Source organism: Meles meles, chromosome 13 (genome assembly GCF_922984935.1).
Source record: "Meles meles chromosome 13, mMelMel3.1 paternal haplotype, whole genome shotgun sequence".
In the NCBI taxonomy this organism is placed as follows: Eukaryota; Metazoa; Chordata; class Mammalia; order Carnivora; family Mustelidae; genus Meles; species Meles meles.
In genome coordinates, this window is record NC_060078.1 from 30,012,211 (window position 1) to 30,034,285 (window position 22,075).

The following is a 22,075-nucleotide window of genomic DNA, read 5'->3' on the forward strand; positions in this document are numbered from 1 at the left end:
TGGCGGATTTAGGAGTCCAGTGGCCCTGGTAGAAGATTTCTCTAGTACCACAGATCTGGGGGACAGTGTGCTTGGTCTACTCCAGCACCTAGCTGGTGCAAGGCAGTCCGGCTGTGTCCATATTTGTCATGAACGTATCTCTTGATATTTGATGCCAGGGTAGGAGAATTTACACCTCAGGGTTTGGCCAGGAAATGGCTCTTTTCGCCACTTTTCTTTGCTGATAGCAAACAGTCAAGAGAGGGTATTCTTCTAGAGGCCTCCAGCAGGGGCGTATGGAAGAGGCCTTTGTGTCCTTGACAAAGAAACCACTGCCTTTTCCTCAGAGTTGTGAGGAGGACTTTATTGACACCCGGATCGTTGGTGGGCTCCTGTCACCCGCTCGGGAGCAAGCCACACTTTCAGAGTTCTGCTCCTATCAGCCAGGGGCTCTCTGGGTCACTGTTATAAGGCACCAGGGACAGGAATTGACCTCCCGGGATTATATGAATTTATAGCCTTCACACAGGAGTCCGGTTCTTGTCAAAGTTGTAGGATCTCGAGCTAGAAGAGGTCTGCTCTGGACTTGACTGGGGGTCAACAATCTTCGACAATTCAGAACTCCACGCTTCCACTTGCTGATTGGGGATCTACATACTACATACACTGAATTTGCCTTGCGCTGTTTTTTTATTCTTCTCCCCAAAAGCGGGCTTTTAAAGAAAAATGGTTTTAAAACTCATCATAATTTGGAAACTAAAAAAAAAAAAGCAAACACCCACAAAATCCTTTGACAGTACAGCAAGGTAAGCAACAAAAATCTCCTTGGCAGAAAAGGTGGCATGAAATGTAGTCGGCGCCAATATATACAGTCGGACTTTGTTGGTATTTCCGTCAAACCAGTCTTTCTGCCCAAATGCTTTTCCCATTGCTGCAGCACCCAAGAGTCCAAGACTGTGTAAACAGAGAGAACATTGTTGTGAACTGTTTGTTCTGGCATGCAGCCTCTCCTGGCCTCCCAACCCCGCTATAGGTCAAAGGTCAAAGGTTAACAGCAGGCCCGGGCTCAAGGGTCCTCTTCAATTACTTCACAGTAATGGAGGATAAAGCCAAAGGACTGGCTTTCACTTACTGAGAAATCTGGTTACATCTATAAATGGGATCTTCCACACAGAAAGTTAATTTTTGGTGGAAAACTCTATTAAGGGTTTTTGCGTTCCAAAAATCCAAGGGCAAAAGTAACCGAAACAAAAAAAAGATGGCTAGAGTGTGAACATGATTCCCGAGCCTCTCACGGAAGTTCCCCATCAGGGTTCGCTCAGCTCTCTTGCACAAAAGAACCCTTGATGATTTACGCACCTGAAGAGGTCTCTTAGCAATGGCTGGGAAGGAAATGTACTGAGAAAATTGCTCTAGGCTTTGTTTAGAGGGAGTGCCAAACCGGAGGTTAAATGCAATTTAACACGTTCTCTAAAATGCAGTGGACATATTGTTGTATTAATTTTAAGGAGCAGAAAAAGGCAATTCGGCTTCCTACTTGATTGTAGGTTTGTTTGCTCTTAAAATACTCATTCCCACACCGTGGTAGGAATTATGAATAAAATTTCTGGGAGTGTTTTTGGATTTGGCAAGCAGTGTCAGGATTCTTTAAAAGAACTTGTTTGGGATTTTTAAAATGTAAGAAAAAACTTCTGTTGCTCATATTTCTGCTTGTTAAAAGTAGTGCTTTCTGAACAATCTATTTTCAGCTTTTATTTCGAATTGACTTTAGATATATGGGAGATTGCAAAAAAATGTACAGAGATATCCCACACATCCCTCCCACCAGACTTATGAAAAATCTGTTTTGACTATTTTTCCTATGAAAGGAGGAAATAAACTTAAGAGTTGAGCTAAAACATGGGCTGCTTCAGGTCTAGCCCAAAGGCTCAGTGGAGACCTGAGTACTGGACCCATCCTCACTGTAGCTTTTTCTTGTTTCGTTTGCCCAAAAATGGGCTGCTACCGGCAGGGGGCGCGGCAGGCAGGGACGTCAGACGCTGACACTGAAGCCGCTTCTCCCTTCCTTTAAATGTTTCCTCCTTACCCCATCACAGAGTTCAAAGTGACTGCGTTTGGGGTAGGGGTGCATTGAGGCTTTAATGTGGGTTGTGTGGTTGAGCCACCGAAAACCTTTTTAGGTTTTGCCATATGCTTCGTCAGGACTCTAGCCCTTATTGTGGAGGCCGAGAAAATTAAGGCCATCCCACCTCAGGTTTAGCCTTTGCATAAGTACAGCCATCTTAGCTCCAGCAGCCATCTCAGACCCCTGTGCCCAAGGGCTGAACTTTCTCCCACCCTGCTTTAGTAACCCCCACCCTGTTTTGGTTTCAGGAATCCCCACCCTGCTTTAGTAACAGGAACCCATAAGAACCCCTGCCTTAACTAAACTTGGGGTCTAAGTCCCTACTCCGCTGTGTCGGGTATACTTGGGCCCAAGCTTAAGCTTTTCGAATAAACCCTCGTGTGATTGCATCGGTGCTTGGCTCCTTGGTGGTCTCTCGGGCGCGAAAACTTGGGCATAACACTTATCCCTCTAGGAGAGAACTTTCTCCACCCTCTTTGAATTAAGGACTTCTGGTCCACTTGAAGGTGGGGGATGGAAGAGGAGGTAATTCAAGATCACACAGAAGAAAGAAGTCACTTAAATTGTTTTGGGAGATGAGGAAGAAGGTTATAAAAGTTTAAAGTCACTTATTTCAAATTAAGCACATAGAGTTATGTTAAAGAAGCACGGAACTCTTTGAAATTGTACTTTTTCTGGTTGAGGAGGGAGATGAACGAGAAGAAAGTAAATCCCAGATGCGGAGGGAAAAAAAGAAAGGCAAAGAGGGGCCGAAGAGAGGCAGAGGCTTATTACCCTTAGCTTAGAGGTAGACTTTCTAGAAGGATTTTGAGGTTTAGCTCAGCTAATTGTCCCACTTGGACACTAAGTTTCATAATCCCATCTCTCATCACTGCCCTTTGAAATATTGATTAGCCATTCAGCCTAGCTTCTCAGAATGCTGCAGGTATCCTGGTGTCCACCCAGTGGAATAACCACAAGCACACAAGAGGAGATCCTAACCTTGGTGGCAGACAGCAGCTCCGCCCTGTGTTGTGACCTTCCAGCTCAGAGATGCCCCCGCCTGCCAGATACAGAAGCTTAAGCACACAGGGAAACAGACCAGTGTTATGTATAGCAAACTGCTTCTCAGTTTCCTTATGGAAGTCCTCTATCTTCGTCTGATACAATAAATACTCTGGGCCACTCACCAGCTCTGGCTACAACCCTTCACACCTTGCCAGTCCTCACCACCTTCCTTCCCCCTCAACAACTAGTACAATGTATTGGCTTCGCTGTCACTAGGCAAGTCACCTGCACGGTATAACCAAGTTTTCTCAATTCTTTGGCTTCCCTTTGGCTACTCTTGACTCCCCATGAGCCCCAGGGCCATGTTTGTTTATTGAATGGTTAGCTACCTTAACACTGTGATTATCAACGCCCTCACCCTCTTACCATTCCCAAGCAGACCTCACCTGGGAAGTTGTTAGAAATGCAGAATCATGGACCCTCCTTCGGACCTTCTGAATCAGAATCCGCATATTAGCACTCCCCCCTCACCACCTGCCCGCGCCCCGGTGATTCCCATATCACATTAAAGTTTCAGAAGCATCTGGCCTCCCCTGGCTCTCACCCTTTTCATTCCAGATTGTCACCTGCCACCAGCCACACTTCAATCATCTTGAGACTCAGGGCTCCTTCATAATCCTTGTATTCATATGTTTTTTTAAAATTTAGCACACTCCAAGAATGGCTCTTCAACCCCCTTTCCACTCTTCAGCTCCTCACTCCTGTTTTTTTTTTTCTTTTTTAATTTATTTGACAGAGAGAGAGAGAGAGAGAGAGAGAGATCACAGGTAGGCAGAGAGAGATCACAGGTAGGCAGAGAGAGATCACAGGTAGGCAGAGAGAGAGGAGGAAGCAGGCTCCCCGCCGAGCAGAGAGCCTGATGTGGGGCTCGATCCCAGGACCCTGGGATCACAACCTGAGTGGAAGGCAGAGGCTTAACCCACTGAGCCACCCAGGTGCCCCTCCTCACTCCTCTTTTTTTTCTCCTCCCATTCCTATCCTCTCTCTCCCTGCTTTAACTTTGCAGAGATCGATGGCCTTGCTGTATTCACGTGTGTTTCCTTCTATGCTTCAGTGTATTGCTGGTCTTTACCCCCCTCTACTCTTTTCTCAGGTCCAGGTGAATTCATATCTACCTTCCTTCCTTTTTTTTTTTTTTCTTTAAGATTTTATTTATTTATTTTACACACAGAGAGATCACAAGTAGGCAGAGAGGCAGGCAGAGGGAGAGGGAGAAGCAGGCTCCCTGCTGAGCAGAGAGCCCGATGCGGGGGCTCCATCCCCAGACCCTGGGGCCATGACCTGAGCTGAAGGCAGAAGCTTTAACCCACTGAGTCACCCAGGAGCCCCATCTTCCTTATTTCTAAGGCAGTTCTTCTACCTGTGCCTTTTGCCCATTTTCCTATTTCCTGTCCTACGGGATCTTGCTGTCTTACTGGTCTTCTCTCTCTCCCAGGAAACAGGTACGTTGTTTCCTCGAAGCCTTTTGTTTTGGATGCAAATGTGCAGAGCTCTTCTTTTAAGAAAATCACAACGTTCACATTCACTTGTTCCTACTCCTTTCTGGTTTGTGTTCTGTTTCTCCACTTTCAGAATCCGATTTTTCCAACAAATGGTATAAAACAGTGGTTTAGAGTTGGGACAGTTTTACCTCCATCCCCCCCATCCCTTCCGGAGACATTTGGCATTGTCTGGAAACTTGTTTGGTTGCTGCAACTGGGGGAGATGCTACTGGCATCTAGAAGTGGCAGAGACCAAGAACCCTACTAAACACGCTGCAATGCACAAGACAGCCCCGCACAACAAAGAATTATCTGGCCCGGCAGACCGTCTTGGTTTGGCTTTGATTTTCTCGGTTATCACATGGAAAATCCTATGTCCCAGGAAACCCCTCAGTCCTGGGCGTACTGAGATGACTGGTCACCTTATATCCGGCCCCCAATGTCAAAAGTGCCAAAGTTAAGAAGCTCTGCTCTGGAAGGAGGATCCATTAACCTTACCCTTTTCCTCACTAATTCCCTTCCCTTCAGCCTGACATTTAGTTTCTGTGTTCTTTTCTATGAAAACAGTTCTCTTGAAAGACACCAATGGTCACCTTTCAGTCAAGAAACACAATGACTGGGGCACCTGGATGGCTCAGTGGGTTAAAGTCTCTGCCTTCGGCTCAGGTCATGATCTCAGTGTCCTGGAATTGAGCCCCTCATTGGGCTCTTTGCTCAGCAGGGAGCCTGCTTCTCCCTCTCTCTCTCTCTCTCTGCCTGCCTCTCTGCCTGCTTGTGATCTCTGTCAAATAAATAAGTAAAATCTTTTTAAAAATATGGAATGATGAAAATGCTGGATCAGGAGTCAGAAGACCTATGTTTGTCACTTCACTTGCTTTCTGACCTTGGGACAATTACTTGAGCTTTCTATGGATTGTGTGTGTGTGTGTGTGTGTGTGTGTGTGTTTTAAGATTTTATTTATTTAACAGAGAGAGAGACAGCAAGAGAGAAAACTCAAGCAGGGGGAGTGGGAGAGGGGAGGGAGAGGGAGAAGTAGGCTTCCTGCTGAGCAAGGAGCCTGACACAGGGCTGCATCCCAGGACCCCAGGACCGTGACCTGAGCCAAAGGCACCCACTTAACCGACTGAGTCACCCAGGCACCCCTATGGCTTTCTATATTTTAAGTATAGAAATGAGAATTCCATCCCTGCCTGCCTCAGAAATCTAATATGATTTTTTAAAAGTGCTTTGAAATGTATGAATTACCATGTAAGCATTGTCTGACCTAAACTCTGATAGCACTTTGTGACTTTCATCTGGAAATTTACTACCTCTTGCATGTAAAGTACCGACAAATTCTACAAATTTCTTAAAAACTAGGGGGCCCAAATGTAAACCTTTTCTTCTATGCTTTCTACCATTGTTCCTGTTATCAGATTGGGAGAAAGAACTGATGAGAAAAATAGCAATTCCACGTGCCATTCAGTTTTTATTGTTGGTTCACTAATCCCAAATAGTTTTTACTATAAATGTTATCACCTTTCCTTTCCTTTTTTTTTTTTTAACCTCCAATTTAGGTGATGTCTTTCCCGTACAAATGAATCCAATAGCTCAATCTCAGTTTGTACCTTTGGCTGAAGTTCTTTGCTGTGCTGTGTCTGATATGAATGCTGCCCAGACCGTGGTGACCCAGGAATCCCTGTTGGAGCATTTGAAGCAACACTACCCAGGTAGCGTGATCAGTTTTCTCTATTAGTTCCTGGCCTGCTTTCTGTTTATAAATCCTCTTAAATAAACTGGGAGATAGCCACTTTTTTTTTTCCTAGTGTAGAACCTTGTGTTAGAGCCCTGCTGGGAGAAGGCCTGCATCAATGAATTTGATGAGGGCATTTCTTTTACTATCCAGATGAACTTTTGCACAAACAATGCTTATGGCCATAAACAAATCATACCGTAGAAAGGAGTACAAAGCAAAAAAAAAAAAAAAGAAAGAAAAATTCCTCTTCTCCCCCATCCCATTCTTCCACTGCCACTTTTCAGAGGTGACAGCTACTGTTTATCTTTTCCTGCGTATACTTTCCTAAAAGGTATTTGAGCATATGTATTTTTTTTAATAACATACACTGGATCCTTCTTTACATTCTGTCTGCACCTTGCCTAAGTTAAAAAATATTTTGATGGGGGCACCTGGGTGCCTAGTTGCTTAAGCATCCAACTCTTGATTTTGGCTCAGGTCATGATCTCAGGGTTGCCAAGATGGAGCCCTGAGTTGAGCCCCGCATCAGGCTCCAAGCTCGGTGGGGGGTCTACTTGAGATTCTCTCTCTCCCTCTGCTCCTCCCACCCACCTTTAACCCAAGCTCCCAAGAGGGCACACGCACTCTCTCTCTCAAATAAATAAATCTTTTAAAATTAACATATAACATATTTGCCCCAGGGGTACAGGCCTTGAATCATCAGGCTTACACAATTCACAGCGCTCACCCTAGCACATACCTTCCCCAATGTCCATAACCCAGCCATCCTATCCTTCCCACCCCATCCCCCAGCAACCTTCAGTTTGTTTCCTGAGATCAAGAGTCTCCTTATGGTTTGTCTCCTTCCCCAGTCCTATCTTGTTTCATTTTTTCCCTCCTTATCCCCACGACCCAATAAATAAATCTTTATTTTTATTTTTTAAAAGATTTTATTTATTTATTTGACAGAGAGATCACAAGTAGGCAGAGAGGCAGGCAGAGAGACAGGGGGAAGCAGGCTCCCCACCAAGCAGAGAGTCCAATGCAGGGCTCCATCCCAGGACCCTGAGATCAGGACCTGGGCCGAAGGTAGAGGCTCAACCCACTGAGCCACCCAGGTGCCCCCCAATAAATAAATCTTTAAAAAAAATTTGGAGATCTTTCTATATTTATACTGATTTATTTCCATCTTCTCACAGCTGTATGATATCCAAAATGCATGGATGTAGAAGAGTATTTTTAATTTTCCCATTATAAAATTCATATGCTTATTGTAGAAAAATCAAGAAAATGTAGAATAGTAACCACTTACAGTACCACAACCCAAAGGAAATGTTGATATATTGAGGTATTTTCTTCTGGTGTTAGACAAACATGTTTCACAATATAAATACAATTTTGAACCCTGCTATTTGGGAAAGAGAATTTCTTTTAAAATTGCTACCTTCCTACTTTTAAAAACTGTCATAATACAGATATTAGGTAGTTCGCTCCCATCCTGGCATAGACTGGTTTTCATTTTCTCTTTAGATTCTAGGATTTAAGCAATGAAGCTGCGATTTTCAAAAACTCCTATGTTTGCTTCCAAGAATGCTGTCTTGAAGTCAAAATTTAAATTCATGATGGGGTTGTTAACTTGCTGTGTGTATTCGAGGGAACTCGGATTTTTTTTTCTCTACTTAACCATTAAGTTAGCCCTTTGTCTTTTGGTCTTTGTTTTTGGTCTTTGTGTAGATCAAACTATATTCCTGTTACTCAGTTAAATTGTGACTATTATGAAATGCTTCTTTGGCAATGCAATTACATTTATTAATTGTGTTACAGTTAGCTGTGGGTTCATCAAGCACACGTGTGGTCATTTCTGAGTTACTGATTTCACTCATCAAAATATTTTTTAATGCCAAACCGATCAGTATAATGAAATGCTTGTTTGTTTTAGGCATTGCAATTCCATCTCAGGATATTCTCTATACCACGCTGGGAACCCTGATTAAAGAAAGGAAAATTTATCACACTGGAGAGGGATACTTCATAGTCACTCCTCAGACCTACTTCATCACAAATACACCCCCCCACAAAAATAACAGAGAACTATCGGCTGAAAGTCAGCAGATGCGGACTTGCATTACCTATCTGGTGGGCGTGGCCAGCTGTGCAGAGTCAGCCAAAGAAAATGCTGCCCCCATTTCCCATTGTCAGTCTTGCAGGTGTTTCCCTGATCCGTGCGCTCAGGATGTAGAGGCAACACCGGCGGCTGCGGAAACGGCTAGAAAAGACCAGAAAGGTCTTCAGGAATCCAGACCTTTGGTACAGAATCGAGCAGTTTCAGTGTCTGGGGATAATATCATCAGTGAAAGCGCCAAACCGTTACCAGACACAAAAGACAGAGAAAAAGGCAAGAAGTTTGGCTTCAGCCTCTTCTGGCGTAGTATATCCAGGAAGGAGAAGTCCAGAACAGAACACAGCAGTTTCTCTGCCCAGTTCCCACCAGAAGAATGGCCTGTTCGGGATGAAGATAACTTGGACAATATCCCTCGAGACGTCGAACATGAGATTATCAAACGAATTAATCCCATTCTGACTGTTGACAACTTAATCAAACATACAGTTTTAATGGAAAAATACGAAGAACAGAAACAGTATAATAGCCAGGGCACTTCCACTGATAGGCTGACCATGAGGCATAAATATCCTTCAAAAGAGGGAGTTAGGAAAAGGCGGGGCGGGTGTGCGAAGCCTCGAAGGCAGGGACATTCTCAGAGGAATAGGCACAGAGCGGGGAGCCAGGGAAGCAAGCCTCAGCCAGGAAGCATCAAACTGGAGAAACGTCCCAAGATCCCTGCTGCACAGCCCAGCCCCAAAATTAACAGCCCCAATGAAGCAGGAGTTCAGACACCACCTGCTGAGCATTTATCAGTGCTGGGTTCCCATTTGATTTACAAGAAGAGAATCAGTAATCCTTTCCAGGGCTTCTCTCACCGAGGGAGTCCAACGACCAAAGTGCACAACATCCAGACCAGTGATCTGAAACCCAGTCAGGCTGGACCAAAAGGAAAACCTTTCCAAAGGTCAAGGTCTTTGGATTCCTCAAGAATCGTGAGGAGTGAAACCAAGCAGCCTCTTGCTGAACAATGTAAAGATAAACTGATGGCAGACTCCGTCTGTATGAGTAACCCGACAGTCAAACCTCTCCGTGATGACTTCAGAGGTCCCCTCTTAAATTACGCTCAGTGTAGCATTTTGCAAAATGGCGGTGAAAGTTGTTCCTTTCGGGAAAGCATGTTGAGATATGATGTACACGGTGGAAAAAACGAGGTAATCCCTGAAGTCTGGAGGAAAAGTTATTCTCACTTAGACGCATTAGGGGAGGCCGAAGAAATACAGCATGTCCTGCCATCACAAGGTTCCTCTTTAGGCCATGCCTCCCCTGCTTGTCGATTAGTTGATAAAACAATACACCAGTTCCAAAATCTTGGTCTTTTGGATTACCCAGTTCATACGAACTATTTGAGACAACCTGAGAGTCAAGACAGAGACTTAGAAGAAATAGCAATGAGAAAGACATTTGTCCAGGAAGCGGAGACTGTGGGTCTAGAAAATGAAGGGCTTTCTGATGATAACCAGGCCTTGGATCAGAATGAACTGGAAGATGATGATGGTGCCTGTAGTTCATTATATCTAGATGAGGAGGACTTTTCCGAGAACGATGACTTAGGTCAATTGCTGCCTGGCCACATTCAGTGTTCCTTTGCAGGGAGAAGCAAGTGGAATCATTTGGGAAGACAAAAGTTGACTGAAAGATCTCTGACTGAATGCAGCAGCAAAATACACAGGTCTGAGCCTCAGGTGCTTAAAGGAAATGAATGTTACAAACCCACTGGGTTTTTCACTAACCCAGGTGAAAGTCAAACACCTAATCTCCCTGCTGAAAGCGGTCGTCTCAGTTCGGGGACTCAGCCCAGTTTCAGCCACGAAGAGGAACCCAGCGTTGCTACCTGTGTACAAGCGTCGGCCTCCGCTGATGGAAGGATATTTGGTTACTATAGCACGAGGAAAGGCGATTCTGAGACTGAAACCCTGCAAGACCCTGTTGGTGACACAGGAAAGAAACCAGCGAGCTGGAGTCAGAGTGCTCGGAATCAGGGAATGAGAAAGCAGTTCACACAAAAGGTAGAACTTTTCAACACTTCCCATATGCCAGTGTTGGCTCAGGATATCCAACATGAACACAGTCATTTGGAAGGAACAGAAAATCATAGCATGGCTGGAGATAGTGGAATAGATTCCCCACGGTAAGTGTATGTAAATGTGTTTGATTAGCCAGTATTCTTCAGGAATGATTAAAATCAACGGTGTATTGAATTACCTAGTGGGAGACTCCTGAATAAACTTTTCATAGCCATGTAATTCTGCCAGCCTCTACTTAATGAATGATATCAAATTACAATGAAATCTCTTCTATAATAGGAAAGAGTTCATTTTTAATGTGAACCAAAATTTATTCTACTACTACCAAATCTTGAATTATTTCTAAAAATAGGAAGGAGGTGCTATAAATGAAGCACTTGCTCAACTGAGGGTTGGAAGTATTTCCAACCCTCACTTGTATTTCAGGTTCTACACCCGTTGAAAAAGAGCTGCAGCTACTTTCCACCAATTTTTTCCATGTGAATCTGTTTAAATAACACTGTTCAGATTATGAAAGTAATATGGTCATAATGGAATATTTGAGAAGTACTGAAAAGTGTTTTAAAATATTTATTTATTTGAGAGAGAGAAAGAGAGAGCGAGCGACATGAGCAAGCACAGGTGAGGGACAGAGGAAGAGAAATCCCCAAACAGATTTCCCACTGAGCTTGGAGCCCAATGTGGGGCTCAAACCCAGGACCCTGACATCATGACCTCATCTGAACTCAAGAGTCAGATGCTTAACCGACTGAGCTACCCACTCGCCCCAGTACTGAACACCTATATAACCACCCTATTTATTTTATTTTATTTTAAAAATATTTTATTTATTTGAGAGAGCACAAGCAGGAAGGAGGGGGAGAAGCAGACTCCCCGCTTAGCAGGGAGCCCGATGTGATACTCAATCTCAGGACCTCGGGATCATGACCTGAGCTGAAGGCAGACGCTTAACTGACTGAGCCACCCAGGCGCTCCCACCCTACCATTTACATATATTTAATTTTAATTTTAAAATTTGTATTTATTAAAAGATTTTATTTATTTATTTGACAGAGAGAGAGAGATAGATCACAAGGAGGCAGGGAGGCAGGCACAGAGAGAGGGGGAAGCAGGCTCTCCACTGAGCAGAGACCCCGATGCGGGGCTCGATCCCAGGACCGCGAGACCATGACCCGAGTCAAAGGCAGAGGCTTAACCCACTGAGCCACCCAGACACCCCCATTTGCATATTTTTTAAAAATTCTTTTATATTTGATATATTTATAACACATCAGTCTGAATATATTGATCTATATATTTTGTCTAAATGTTTTACCTGTACTGTATTTCCTATTTTGCATGGTGCTTTTTTCAAATAATAGTACACTGTGAACATTCCCCTCATATTCTTAAATAGTTTTCAAAAAGTTCATCTTAAAATTAGGGTGTATAGCTTTACTGTTTTTTTTTTTAAGATTTTATTTATTTATTTATTTATTTATTTGAGACAGAGAGTGAGAGAGAACACAAGCAGGGGAGAAGCAGACTCCCCACTGAGCAGGGAGCCCCATGTAGCTCCCTCCCAAGACCCTGGGATCATAACCCAAGCTGAAGGCAGATGCTTAACCAACTGAGCTACCCAGGCACCCCTACTAGTTGTTTGTTTTTTTTTTTTTTTAAAGATTTTATTTATTTATTTGACAGAGAGAGAGATCACAAGTAGGCAGAGAGGCAGGCAGAGAGAGAAATCACAAGTAGGCAGAGAGGCAGGCAGAGAGAGAGGAGGAAGCAGGCTCCCTGTGGAGCAGAGAGCCCGATGCGGGGCTCGATCCCAGGACCCTGAGATCATGACCCGAGCCGAAGGCAGCGGCTTAATCCACTGAGCCACCCAGGCGCCCCTAGATTTTTATTATATAAAATTATCATGTACTTTGTTTTGAAAAAGTAAAGTAACACAGAAATGTAAAAGGGAGGGGAGCCTGGGTGTTTCAGTTGAGTGTCTGCCTTCAGCTTAAGTCGTGGTCTCAGGGTCCTGGGATCAAGCCCTGTGGCAGGCTCCCTGCTCAGTGGAGAGCCTGCTTCTCGTCCCTCTGCCCCTCCCCTTGTTCATGCATGCTGCCTCTCTCTCTCCTAAATAAATAAATCTTTTTTAAAAATGTAAAAGTAGGGGCGCCTGGGTGGCTCAGTGGGTTAAAGCCTCTGCCTTCCGCTCGGGTCATGATCCCAGGGCCCCGCATCGGGCTCTCTGCTCGGCGGGGAGTCTGCTTCCTCCCTTCTCTCTCCCTGCCTGCCTCTCTGCCTACTTGTGATCTGCCTGTCAAATAAATAAATAAAATCTTAAAAAAAAAAAACATTAAAAATGTAAAAGTAAAAATGAGGGCATCTGGTTGGCTCAGTCAGTGAGTTTACTCCTCTTTTGATTTTGGCTCAGGTCATGATCTCAGGGTCATTGGATCAAGCCCTCTGTTGGGCTCCCTGCTCACCCCGGAATCTGCTTGAGAGTCTTCCTCTCCCTGCCCGTCCCTCAGCTGGCACACTCCCACTCTTTCTCTCTGTCTCTCTAAAATAAAAAAAATGAATTAATCTGTGAAATTAAAAGTGAAATTGGAAGTCTTCATCCCTCAACCTTTCCCATTGCCATTCTGTTGAGGAGACCTAGACATTGTTTACAGTTTGGTTTGTTTATTTATTTATTTATTTTCAGATATTTTATTTGGGGCGCCTGGGTGGCTCAGTGGTTTAAGCCTCTGCCTTCAGCTCAGGTCATGGTCTCAAGGTCCTGGGATTGCGTCCCATAACGGGCTCTCTGCTCAGCAGGGACACTGCTTCCCCCACCCCCCCACCTGCCTCTCTGCCTACTTGTGATCTCTTTCTCTCTGTCAAATAAATAAATAAAACCTTTAAAATAAAATAAGATATTGTATTTATTGGAAGAGAGACTGCGAGAGAGAGACCATGAGCAGAGGGGGGTGGTAGGGGGAGAGGCAGAAGCAGAGTTCCCACGGAGCAGGGAGCCTGACATGGGACTTTGTCCCAGGACCCTGGGATCATTACTTGATTCAAAGGCGGATGCTTAACCGACTGAGCCACCCAGGTGTCCCTGGAGGTCTGCATTTTTTTTTTTTTCAGGCAGAGAGAGAGTGAGTATAAGCAGGGGAATGGCAGGCAGAGGGAGAAGCAGGCTCTCTGAGCAAGGAGCCCAATGTGGAGCAGATCCTAGGATCTTAGGATCATGACCTGAGCCAAAGGCTGCCACTTAACCAGCTGAGCCACCCAGGTTTCTCCTGGAGGTCTGCATTTTTAAAACATATCTTCCATTCTCTATTAGGGAACAGATCTTTCCTGCTTGAAACAATTGTTTAATTCATACCAAATCTTTAAAGTACCAAATCAAAACATATTGTCTCCAAAATAAACAATGGTTGTGTAAATGAACAAGCTGTGGGTTCCCTTTCTCTCTGTCAACAGCAGAAATAAAAACCAAAATCAAACCCAAAACAGATAAGGGAAATTACTCATTGACATGCACCTGAGAATTTAGATATGCGAAATCTTGAGAAAAAATTTTTTCTTTTTTTTTAGAAAAGATTTTATTTATTATTTGACAGAGAGAGAGGGAACACAAGCAGAGGGAGTGGGAGAGGGAGAAGCAGGCTTCCTGCTGATCAGGGAGCCCGAGGCAGGGCTCGATTCCAGGACCCTGGGATCATAACCTGACCCGAAGGCAGACGCCCAACGACTGAGCCACCCAGGTGTCCCTAATTTCCTTTTTTTAAACATTTAATTAATTAATTAATTTGAGAGAGAGACAGAGAGAGTGAGAGAGCACAAGTGGAGTGAGGGTCAGAGGGAGAAGCAGACTCCCCATTGAGCAGGAGCCTGATGTGGGGCTTGATCCCAGGACTCCAGGATCATTATCTGAGCTGAAGGCAGATGCCCAAACGACTGAGCCACCAGGCACCCCAAGAAATTTGATTTCTTTTTTTTTTTAAGATTTTTAATTTATTTATTTGACAGACAGAGATCACAAGTAGGCAGAGAGGCAGGCAGAGAGAGAGAGAGAGAGAGAGAGGGAAGCAGGCTCCCTGTTGAGCAGAGAGCCCGATGTGGGGCTTGATCCCAGGACCCTAGGATCATGACCTGAGCCAAAGGCAGAGGCTATACCCCACTGAGCCACCCAGGCACCCCGAAATTTGATTTCTTGAAAATTGCTTTTAACATGGTTCTTTTTTTTTTAAAGATTTTATTTATTTATTTATTCATTTGTCAGAGAGAGAGAGGGAGAACACAAGTAGGCAGAGAGGCAGGCAGAGGCAGAGAGAAATGCAGTCTCCCTGCTGAGCAAGGAACCCCACTCGGGACTCGATCCCAGGACCCTGGGATCATGACCCGAGCCAAAGGCAGCCCCCTAACCAACTGAGCCACCCAAATGTCCCTTTAGTTCTCTTAAAGTTCTTAAAGTTCTCTCTCTCTTTTTTTTTTAAAGATTTTATTTATTTATTTGTCAGAGAGAGAGAGCGAGAGTGAGCACAGGCAGACAGAGTGGCAGGCAGAGACAGAGAAGCAGGCTCCCTGCCGAGCCCGGAGCCCGATGTGGAACTCGATCCCAGGACACTGGGATCATGACCTGAGCCGAAGGCGTCCGCTTAACCAACTGAGCCACCCAGGCGTCCCTCTCTTGAAAGACTTATAAGTATAATCATTAAAGATATGTAGGAGAGAAGGGAGGAAAGATAGCATTTGTACATCATCTGTGTGCCCTGTTACAAGAATTAGAGAGATGCTGCTGCTACTTATAGGAAGCTTATACCTTAGTTGAGTAGACCAACAAACAACAAATTGAACTCAAAACAAAGCAGAGATGTGTCTGGCGGGCTCAGTCCGTAGAGCACATGACTGGATCTCAGGGATGTGAGCTGCATCCCGCATTGGGAGTAGAGTTTAAGGGCAGGGGCACCTGGGTCATTCAGTCGGTTAAGCGACTGCCTTCAGCTCAGGTCATGAGCCCAGAGTGCCAGATCAACCCTCTACATCGGGCTCCTTGCTTGGCAGGGAATCTGCTTTTCCCTCAGCCTGCTTGTGCTCTCTCTCATGTGCATTCTTTCTCTCTTAAATACAATCTTAGGGGCACCTGGGTGGCTCAGTGGGTTAAAGCTTCTGCCTTCCGCTCAGGTCATGATCCCAGGGTCCTGGGATCGAGTCCCTGCTGAGCAGGGAGCCGGCTTCCTCCTCTCTCTCTACCTGCTTCTCTGCCTACTTGTGATCTCTGTAATAAATAAGTAAATAAGTAATAAATAAGTAAAATTTTAAAAAATATATCTTTTAAAAAAGAGGACAATGCAGAAGGTCTTCACAGCTGCCAAAGAGATGTGCAGTTAAGAGTGATGAGCTGTTTAGGGGAACACTTACTGGAGGACACATTTTTTTTTAAAGATTTGAGAGAGAGCACCGAGGGAGAGGAGAAGCAGACTCCCCACTGAACAGAGAGCCCGATGTGGGGCTTGATCCCAGGACACTGAAATCATGACTTGAGCCGAAGGCAGATGCTTAACTGACTGAGCCACCCCGGCGCCCCAGGAGGACATATTTTTGAGGCATATCAATGCAACAAGCATGTGATAGAGAGGAGACAAGGTGGGAAAAGGGGAATGTCAAAAGCAAAATGCCTAAACAGTAATGTGCCTTGGCTGAAGCAGGGCAGATGCATTCGATAAGGGACTAACTTTGCCTACAGCTCCTTGGAAAAGAACATTGTCAATGTGAAAAACTTTATGGTTGGCTTCTCTCTCTTTCATAGGACTTCTCAAAAAAGAAACAAATTACACTTCAGTTGTATAGGAGAGGTTTTCAGGGAACATATTGTTTCTTTTTCTTCTTTTTTCTTTAAAGTTTATTTATTTATTTACATAAGTAATCTCTACATCCAACTGGGGGTTGAACTCACAACCCTGAGATCAAGAGTTGCAGGCTCTTCGGACTGAGCCAGCTAGGCGCCCTGGGAACTTATTGTTTCTGACTAGAATATAATTGATACTGGATCTGAGGAAAGATGTTGTTCTGAAAACATGAAACTTCTTGGTAAGCAGGTGTTAAATAACTGAGGTGCTATTGTGAAGTCTTTAAAATGTAAGGAGCACTTTAGATTTTTAAAGGTTAACTTACCTGAGTGTAGCTTAGTGTTATTAAATGTTATACTGCTTCAAAGTAACAAATGAAGGTATAATGCTTTGATTGGAAATCCAGGCCCTTTTGGAAGATAATAATTCTGTTATTTTTAATACCTTAGGACACAGAGTCTGGCATCTAATAATTCAGTCGTTTTGGATGAACTCAAAAGAAGACAGAATTTTCTGCAGAACTTTGAAGGCACAAAGAGTGGTCAAACACTCACATCCAATTCCTTACTACAACTAACTCCAGTCATAAATGTTTAATTCTTATTTTTCTTTTGGATACTTTTTGATAAAAATGTACAGACTAAGATAGCATATTTTAATCTGCTGAGTATAGAAGAATTCTGTAAAGCGAAGCATAGGTGCTTTAATCTCATTACATATTTTGTTATAGTTGCTGCCGCCCCCCCTTTTGATGTTTTAAAGCTTTTTTTAAAGCTTATTTTACTATGAATTTATTGGGAATATATAGAATTTTCCTCAATTAAAGAAACCATAAAATCCTTGGTCCTTTTCCAATTAAATGTAATTAACTCAAATTTTCAGACATTCATTAGTTTCTCAAATACATAGGGTGATAATTTACTATACCTAGTAGTGAATTTCTCTACCCATACTAATAGTGATTTCTTAGGTTAAGGTTCTTACAAGATTTCAGCACAGAAATCCAGAAAACAGTGTTAGGGTTATATAGATCCTTTGTTTATAACTAATATCTTTTATCATTATCAGAAAGTATTTATATAGATGTTTTGGGTACTCTGCAACAAGAACTTTTTCTATCCAATCATTGCCACCAAGGATCTTCTCTGCAACCACCTCGAACATGAACAGATGGCCCCAAATTATACTTACTGGCAGCATCTGAGTCTATTTTTCTGGTTCCTCCTCACATTTGAGGCACTCTCTATAGCATGGCAGTGAGAAGTCAGGGTGTTCTCAGATTGGTGGAGACAGAAAGAAAGGAGAATGGTTGCAGAATGGTTTGTGAGAGGAGGTTCTGAATTAAAGATTTATAGAAAAGATGGAAGAGGATGATAGTTTATTTACACTTGATCTATTTCCACTAAGACTTAGATAGCTTTGCTAGAATTTTTTTCTGGCTGGCCTTTTTAGACCAAGTAGTGGAATGGTCAGTTCTCTTGGGTCTGAGGAACAGGGAGAAGTCAAGACTGGTTTCAACATTTTGGATAGATGCTAATGCTGACTTATTGAGGGGGTTTCTTCTAAGAGGTTTCTAAGGATTGTCAAGGCCTTAGATCTCAAGCATGATTGAATAACTGGAGAGTGCCTCTTTTAATTCTCACCATCCTGATAACAGTGAAGGCAAGATGAAGCTCAGCACCATGGGGAGCTGCCCCCAGGCGCTGGGTAGTGGTGGTGGGATTGTTGCAGAGGAGGGGAGATCAGATACACGGCTGGGTTTTGCAGTGGTTTGCCCCACTCGCTCCTGACTGTTGACTTTTAGTGGCTCTGCATGACCTACCATGGCATCCAAGAAGATCAGCTGTGGTCATAAGGACATTTGAAATCCTGGACAAAGTACCAAGAAGGGTAATCTGTATAGCAAAGTCTCATAGGGGAGATTTTGTTTTAGGGGGTCTTATAGCTCAGAATCATCATCGGTGAATGAAAGTTAGAAGATTTCAGCTCATTTAACGATATTTCCATTAGCCAAAACTATCCATAAACGAAACAGACACTTTTTAAAAAAATATTTTGAGAGAGAGAAAGAGTGCAAGAGCATGAGAGGGGAGAAAGTCAGAGGGAGAAGCAGACTCCCCATGGAGCTGGGATCCTGATGTGGTACTCGATCCTGGGACTCTAGGATCATGACCTGAGCCAAAGGCAGTCGCCCAACCAACTGAGCCACCCAGGTGTCCTGAAATAGACACTTTTATAAATGAATGAACTTCCCATTATTGAGGGCATTCGGGCAGAAGCCTGGTGATCCTTTGATTGGTGTGTTGCAGAGGTATTTCCAGTACATAACAGGATAGCTGAACTAGATGATTTTGAAGATTCCTTCCAATTGTAAGGCTCTATACTTATAAAATTCAGTGAGGGTTATATATCAAATATATTTCAAGGAAAAAAAAAGATTAAGCAAGGATCCTACAAAGTACTAAATTCACGCAAGAATCCTGAATTCTTCCAGTTTTCCATTCCTGTACCTATCCTTGTCAGTCCTTGCAAAAAGGATTAACAACTCTGTCCGTTCTTTGATTTTGGACCTGGACAAATTTCCTAATAGAGCGAGGAATCCAAAGTCTTTTGTGGCTCTAGTCACATGTACCAATGAAATCCATGGACCAATGAAATCCACCTAATTTTGCCACTAGACGCACTATGACACTCCCTGAATGTATTAAATGAAGCCTATTATGAAACCAATAAAACTTGCCTTCTATGAAACACAACATATGACTACAGATATTAAAGATGGGTATATGTGTTAATTGTTTGGGAGATACTCCTAAAATAAGTGACTTGCATTTTTATCCCCAAGATTAATTTGTATGTGATAATATTAGTTCTTGATTTTTTGTCCCCATTGTGGTCTATTCTCTAAGGTGAAAACTGTTTTCTTCAGGAAGAATGATGATCTAATTTAGGAATCAGACAAGTTTGAGTCCCAATTAAAATCATTGGGAGCTGTGTGATGGAGGAAATTTCCAAACTTCTTTCAGTTTTCCCATCTGTAAAAGGGAGATAAGTGATGATGTATCTACCTTACAGAACTGTTGTAAGATCTGAGGCTAATCTACTCAAGGTGCCCAATGCAGGAGGCACCTGATATCGTTATATATGTGCATATTTTTAATGTATTTATATATTCACAAAACTTGTCTGGTAGGCGAATACCAGACTACTGGCCTACTATATAGGTCCCGCTTTTGTTAGATTGTCTGTAATTCCTCCATTCCTCTAATCTTTAATTAGAGATTCAAGTCCTTTAGGTTAAGATTATAAGAAGTTTCATCGATTCAAATCCAGATTTGTCTGGGGAGGTATTATCCCTTGGCCAACAAGTTTTCAGTTAACATCCGATGCTATAATAGGAAAAAATATGTAAAGCATGGGCTTATTTTAGACATTTCGTACATTCTGAGATTATCCTCTTTCATCTGGAATCCCACACCCCTAGGAATACTCAGAGAGTAGCTGGGTATTTTCAATATTTCAGAAATTCCTAGAGAAATTATATATTTCCTTTTCTTAACTCCTTGCTAATTACAACATCATTTCTTTAGCAGTGGCTGAAATTATACCAGCTCAGTAATACAACACCATCGCAGGCTGGTGACATTGCTAAACTACATTTGTATCTTATTTATAGATTAGGAGAATGATCACAAGTCTATTACTAAATGCAATTTAGCAGACAAAGGTTTCAAAATGTCAGATCTGTGAGGGAAAAAAACAATGGCGAGAACAGTAATAATGTTGAAAGGTGGGGACCACTACATTTTGAGAACCCATCCTACAGCTACCTGAGGCTTTTGGGGTATAGGGAAGAAAGACTACTGCCAAAATGGAGTGGGGAAGAGAGACACTGAGAGTCATGAAACAAGAAAGAGGGAAACAAACAAACTCATGACTACTTTGTTGGCCTCTACAAATCCTCACTTTTGAAACCTTAGAAACTTAGGCATTCCCTCTTTACGAGTCATAGCTTCCATTTCTTGGGTAATAGTGCCCTCTTTTGGGTAGCTGATGTGACTACTTTTCCAGCACTTGATTGAAAACATTTACAAAATAATTGGCTAAAGAAAGAGTAAGACCTCTCTCCAAAGGTTAAAGTTGAAAAGCTTTTTTCCCAGGGGCTCCTGGCCCACTGAGTTGGTGGAGTGTGGGACTCTTAATCTTGGGGTTGTGAGTTCAAGCCCCACGTTGGGTAGAGAGATTATTTAAAAATAAAATCTTTAGGGCGCCTGGGTGGCTCAGTGGTTTAAGCCGCTGCCTTCGGCTCAGGTCATGATCTCAGGGTCCTGGGATCGAGTTGGGCTCTCTGCTCCACGGGGAGCCTGCTTCCCTCTCATTCTCTCTCTGCCTGCCTCTCTGCCTACTTGTGATCTCTGTCAAATAAATAAATAAAATCTTTAAAAAAAATAAATAAAATCTTTAAAAAAAAGTTTTTATAAGTTTGAATTAGGAGCTACACATATACATAAATATACGTGTGCTAAATGTGTTCAAAACTGTGTCTTCTCCAAGGCTTTCAAAACCTGTCAAAACCTTGAGCTAAAGATAGAAATGTAAGCTGTTCTGTATATCATCTTTGCAGTATTATAATATTAGCTGCTCCTCCCAATTTCCCTGTACTGTCAGAGCAGGGAAGGCATGTTTGTCCCCACATTATTAACAAAAAAGACCAGGTTTTAGAGTTAGTTGGCCATGATCACGTGGCTAACAATGACAAAATATACCTCCTGTTCCCTCTTTCATTTTCTCCTTACTTCTTAGTACTCTATTTCTTTTTTAAGATTTTATTTATTTGACAGACACAACGAGAGAGGGAACACAGGCAGGGGGAGTGGGAGAGGGAGAAGCAGGCTTCAGGGCTCAATCCCAGGATTTGGGATTATGACCTGAGCAGAAGGCAGACATTTAACGACTGAGCCACCAGGGGCCCCAATTTCTTAGTACTCTAAACACTCATTCTATCCTCCAGTACCTTTTAAGCAGTTTATAATTGCTCCTTAAACTATTTCCATGCCATGACATTTTAAAACAATAGTTTGATTCCTTTTGTCACATAAAATTGACATGTAGATGCAAAATGATGACTTAAAAAAAATGTCTGCTTTTCTATAGAAAATATCTAGCCCTGTAGGTTTGAGAATGACCAGAGAGAGACAAGTGTGTAGTCCTCTTATTTTTATATCTTAAGGTCTAGAGTTTAAGGAGATAAAGCCAAATGCAAGAGAAATCTTTATGGAATCTTAGAACAGAGCAATAGATAAGGGGCCCCAATTCTTAAGAAATAAATTAGTATCAGTGACTCTGGTAAGATATTTTGGGGAATTAAGATTCTAATGAGATTATATTTTGAATTATTTGTACATTGAAATTATACTACTCCTTCATGTTCTTTCCATAGATATTATCAGATACAAATCTCTTTGAGAGTTATAGAGGGAACAAATAGGAAGAAAAGTTCTCCATTCCTTCATTACCATTCCCCAGTTTTCTAGTTGATATCCATGGAGAACAGGGAGTTACCCAAATTTGGTAGTACTCAAACCCTTTAAGCCACAGCTTGAAGTTACTTATGGCTTGATTTAAGACAGCAGACAGAAGTTTGATTCAATAAGTTTGGGGCTTAGAAAGGCAGAGATTGTAGAGTGTCCTAAATCACAGATCATTCTGAAAAACATTGAATAT

At 42.8% G+C, this 22,075-nt stretch overlaps 1 protein-coding gene across 1 annotated transcript in view; it reads left to right on the forward strand.

Moving 5' to 3' along the window:
- Positions 1 to 20,630, forward strand: part of STOX1 (storkhead box 1) — a 66,107-nt gene extending 45,477 nt beyond the window's left edge. Inside the window, exons 2-4 of the mRNA XM_046027822.1 lie at positions 6,190 to 6,342; positions 8,287 to 10,639; positions 16,801 to 20,630. Coding sequence (XP_045883778.1) covers positions 6,190 to 6,342; positions 8,287 to 10,639; positions 16,801 to 16,948 — 2,654 coding nt within the window. The 3' untranslated portion in view covers positions 16,949 to 20,630. The remainder of the gene's footprint in view (positions 1 to 6,189; positions 6,343 to 8,286; positions 10,640 to 16,800) is intronic.
- Positions 20,631 to 22,075: the final 1,445 nt, after the last annotated feature.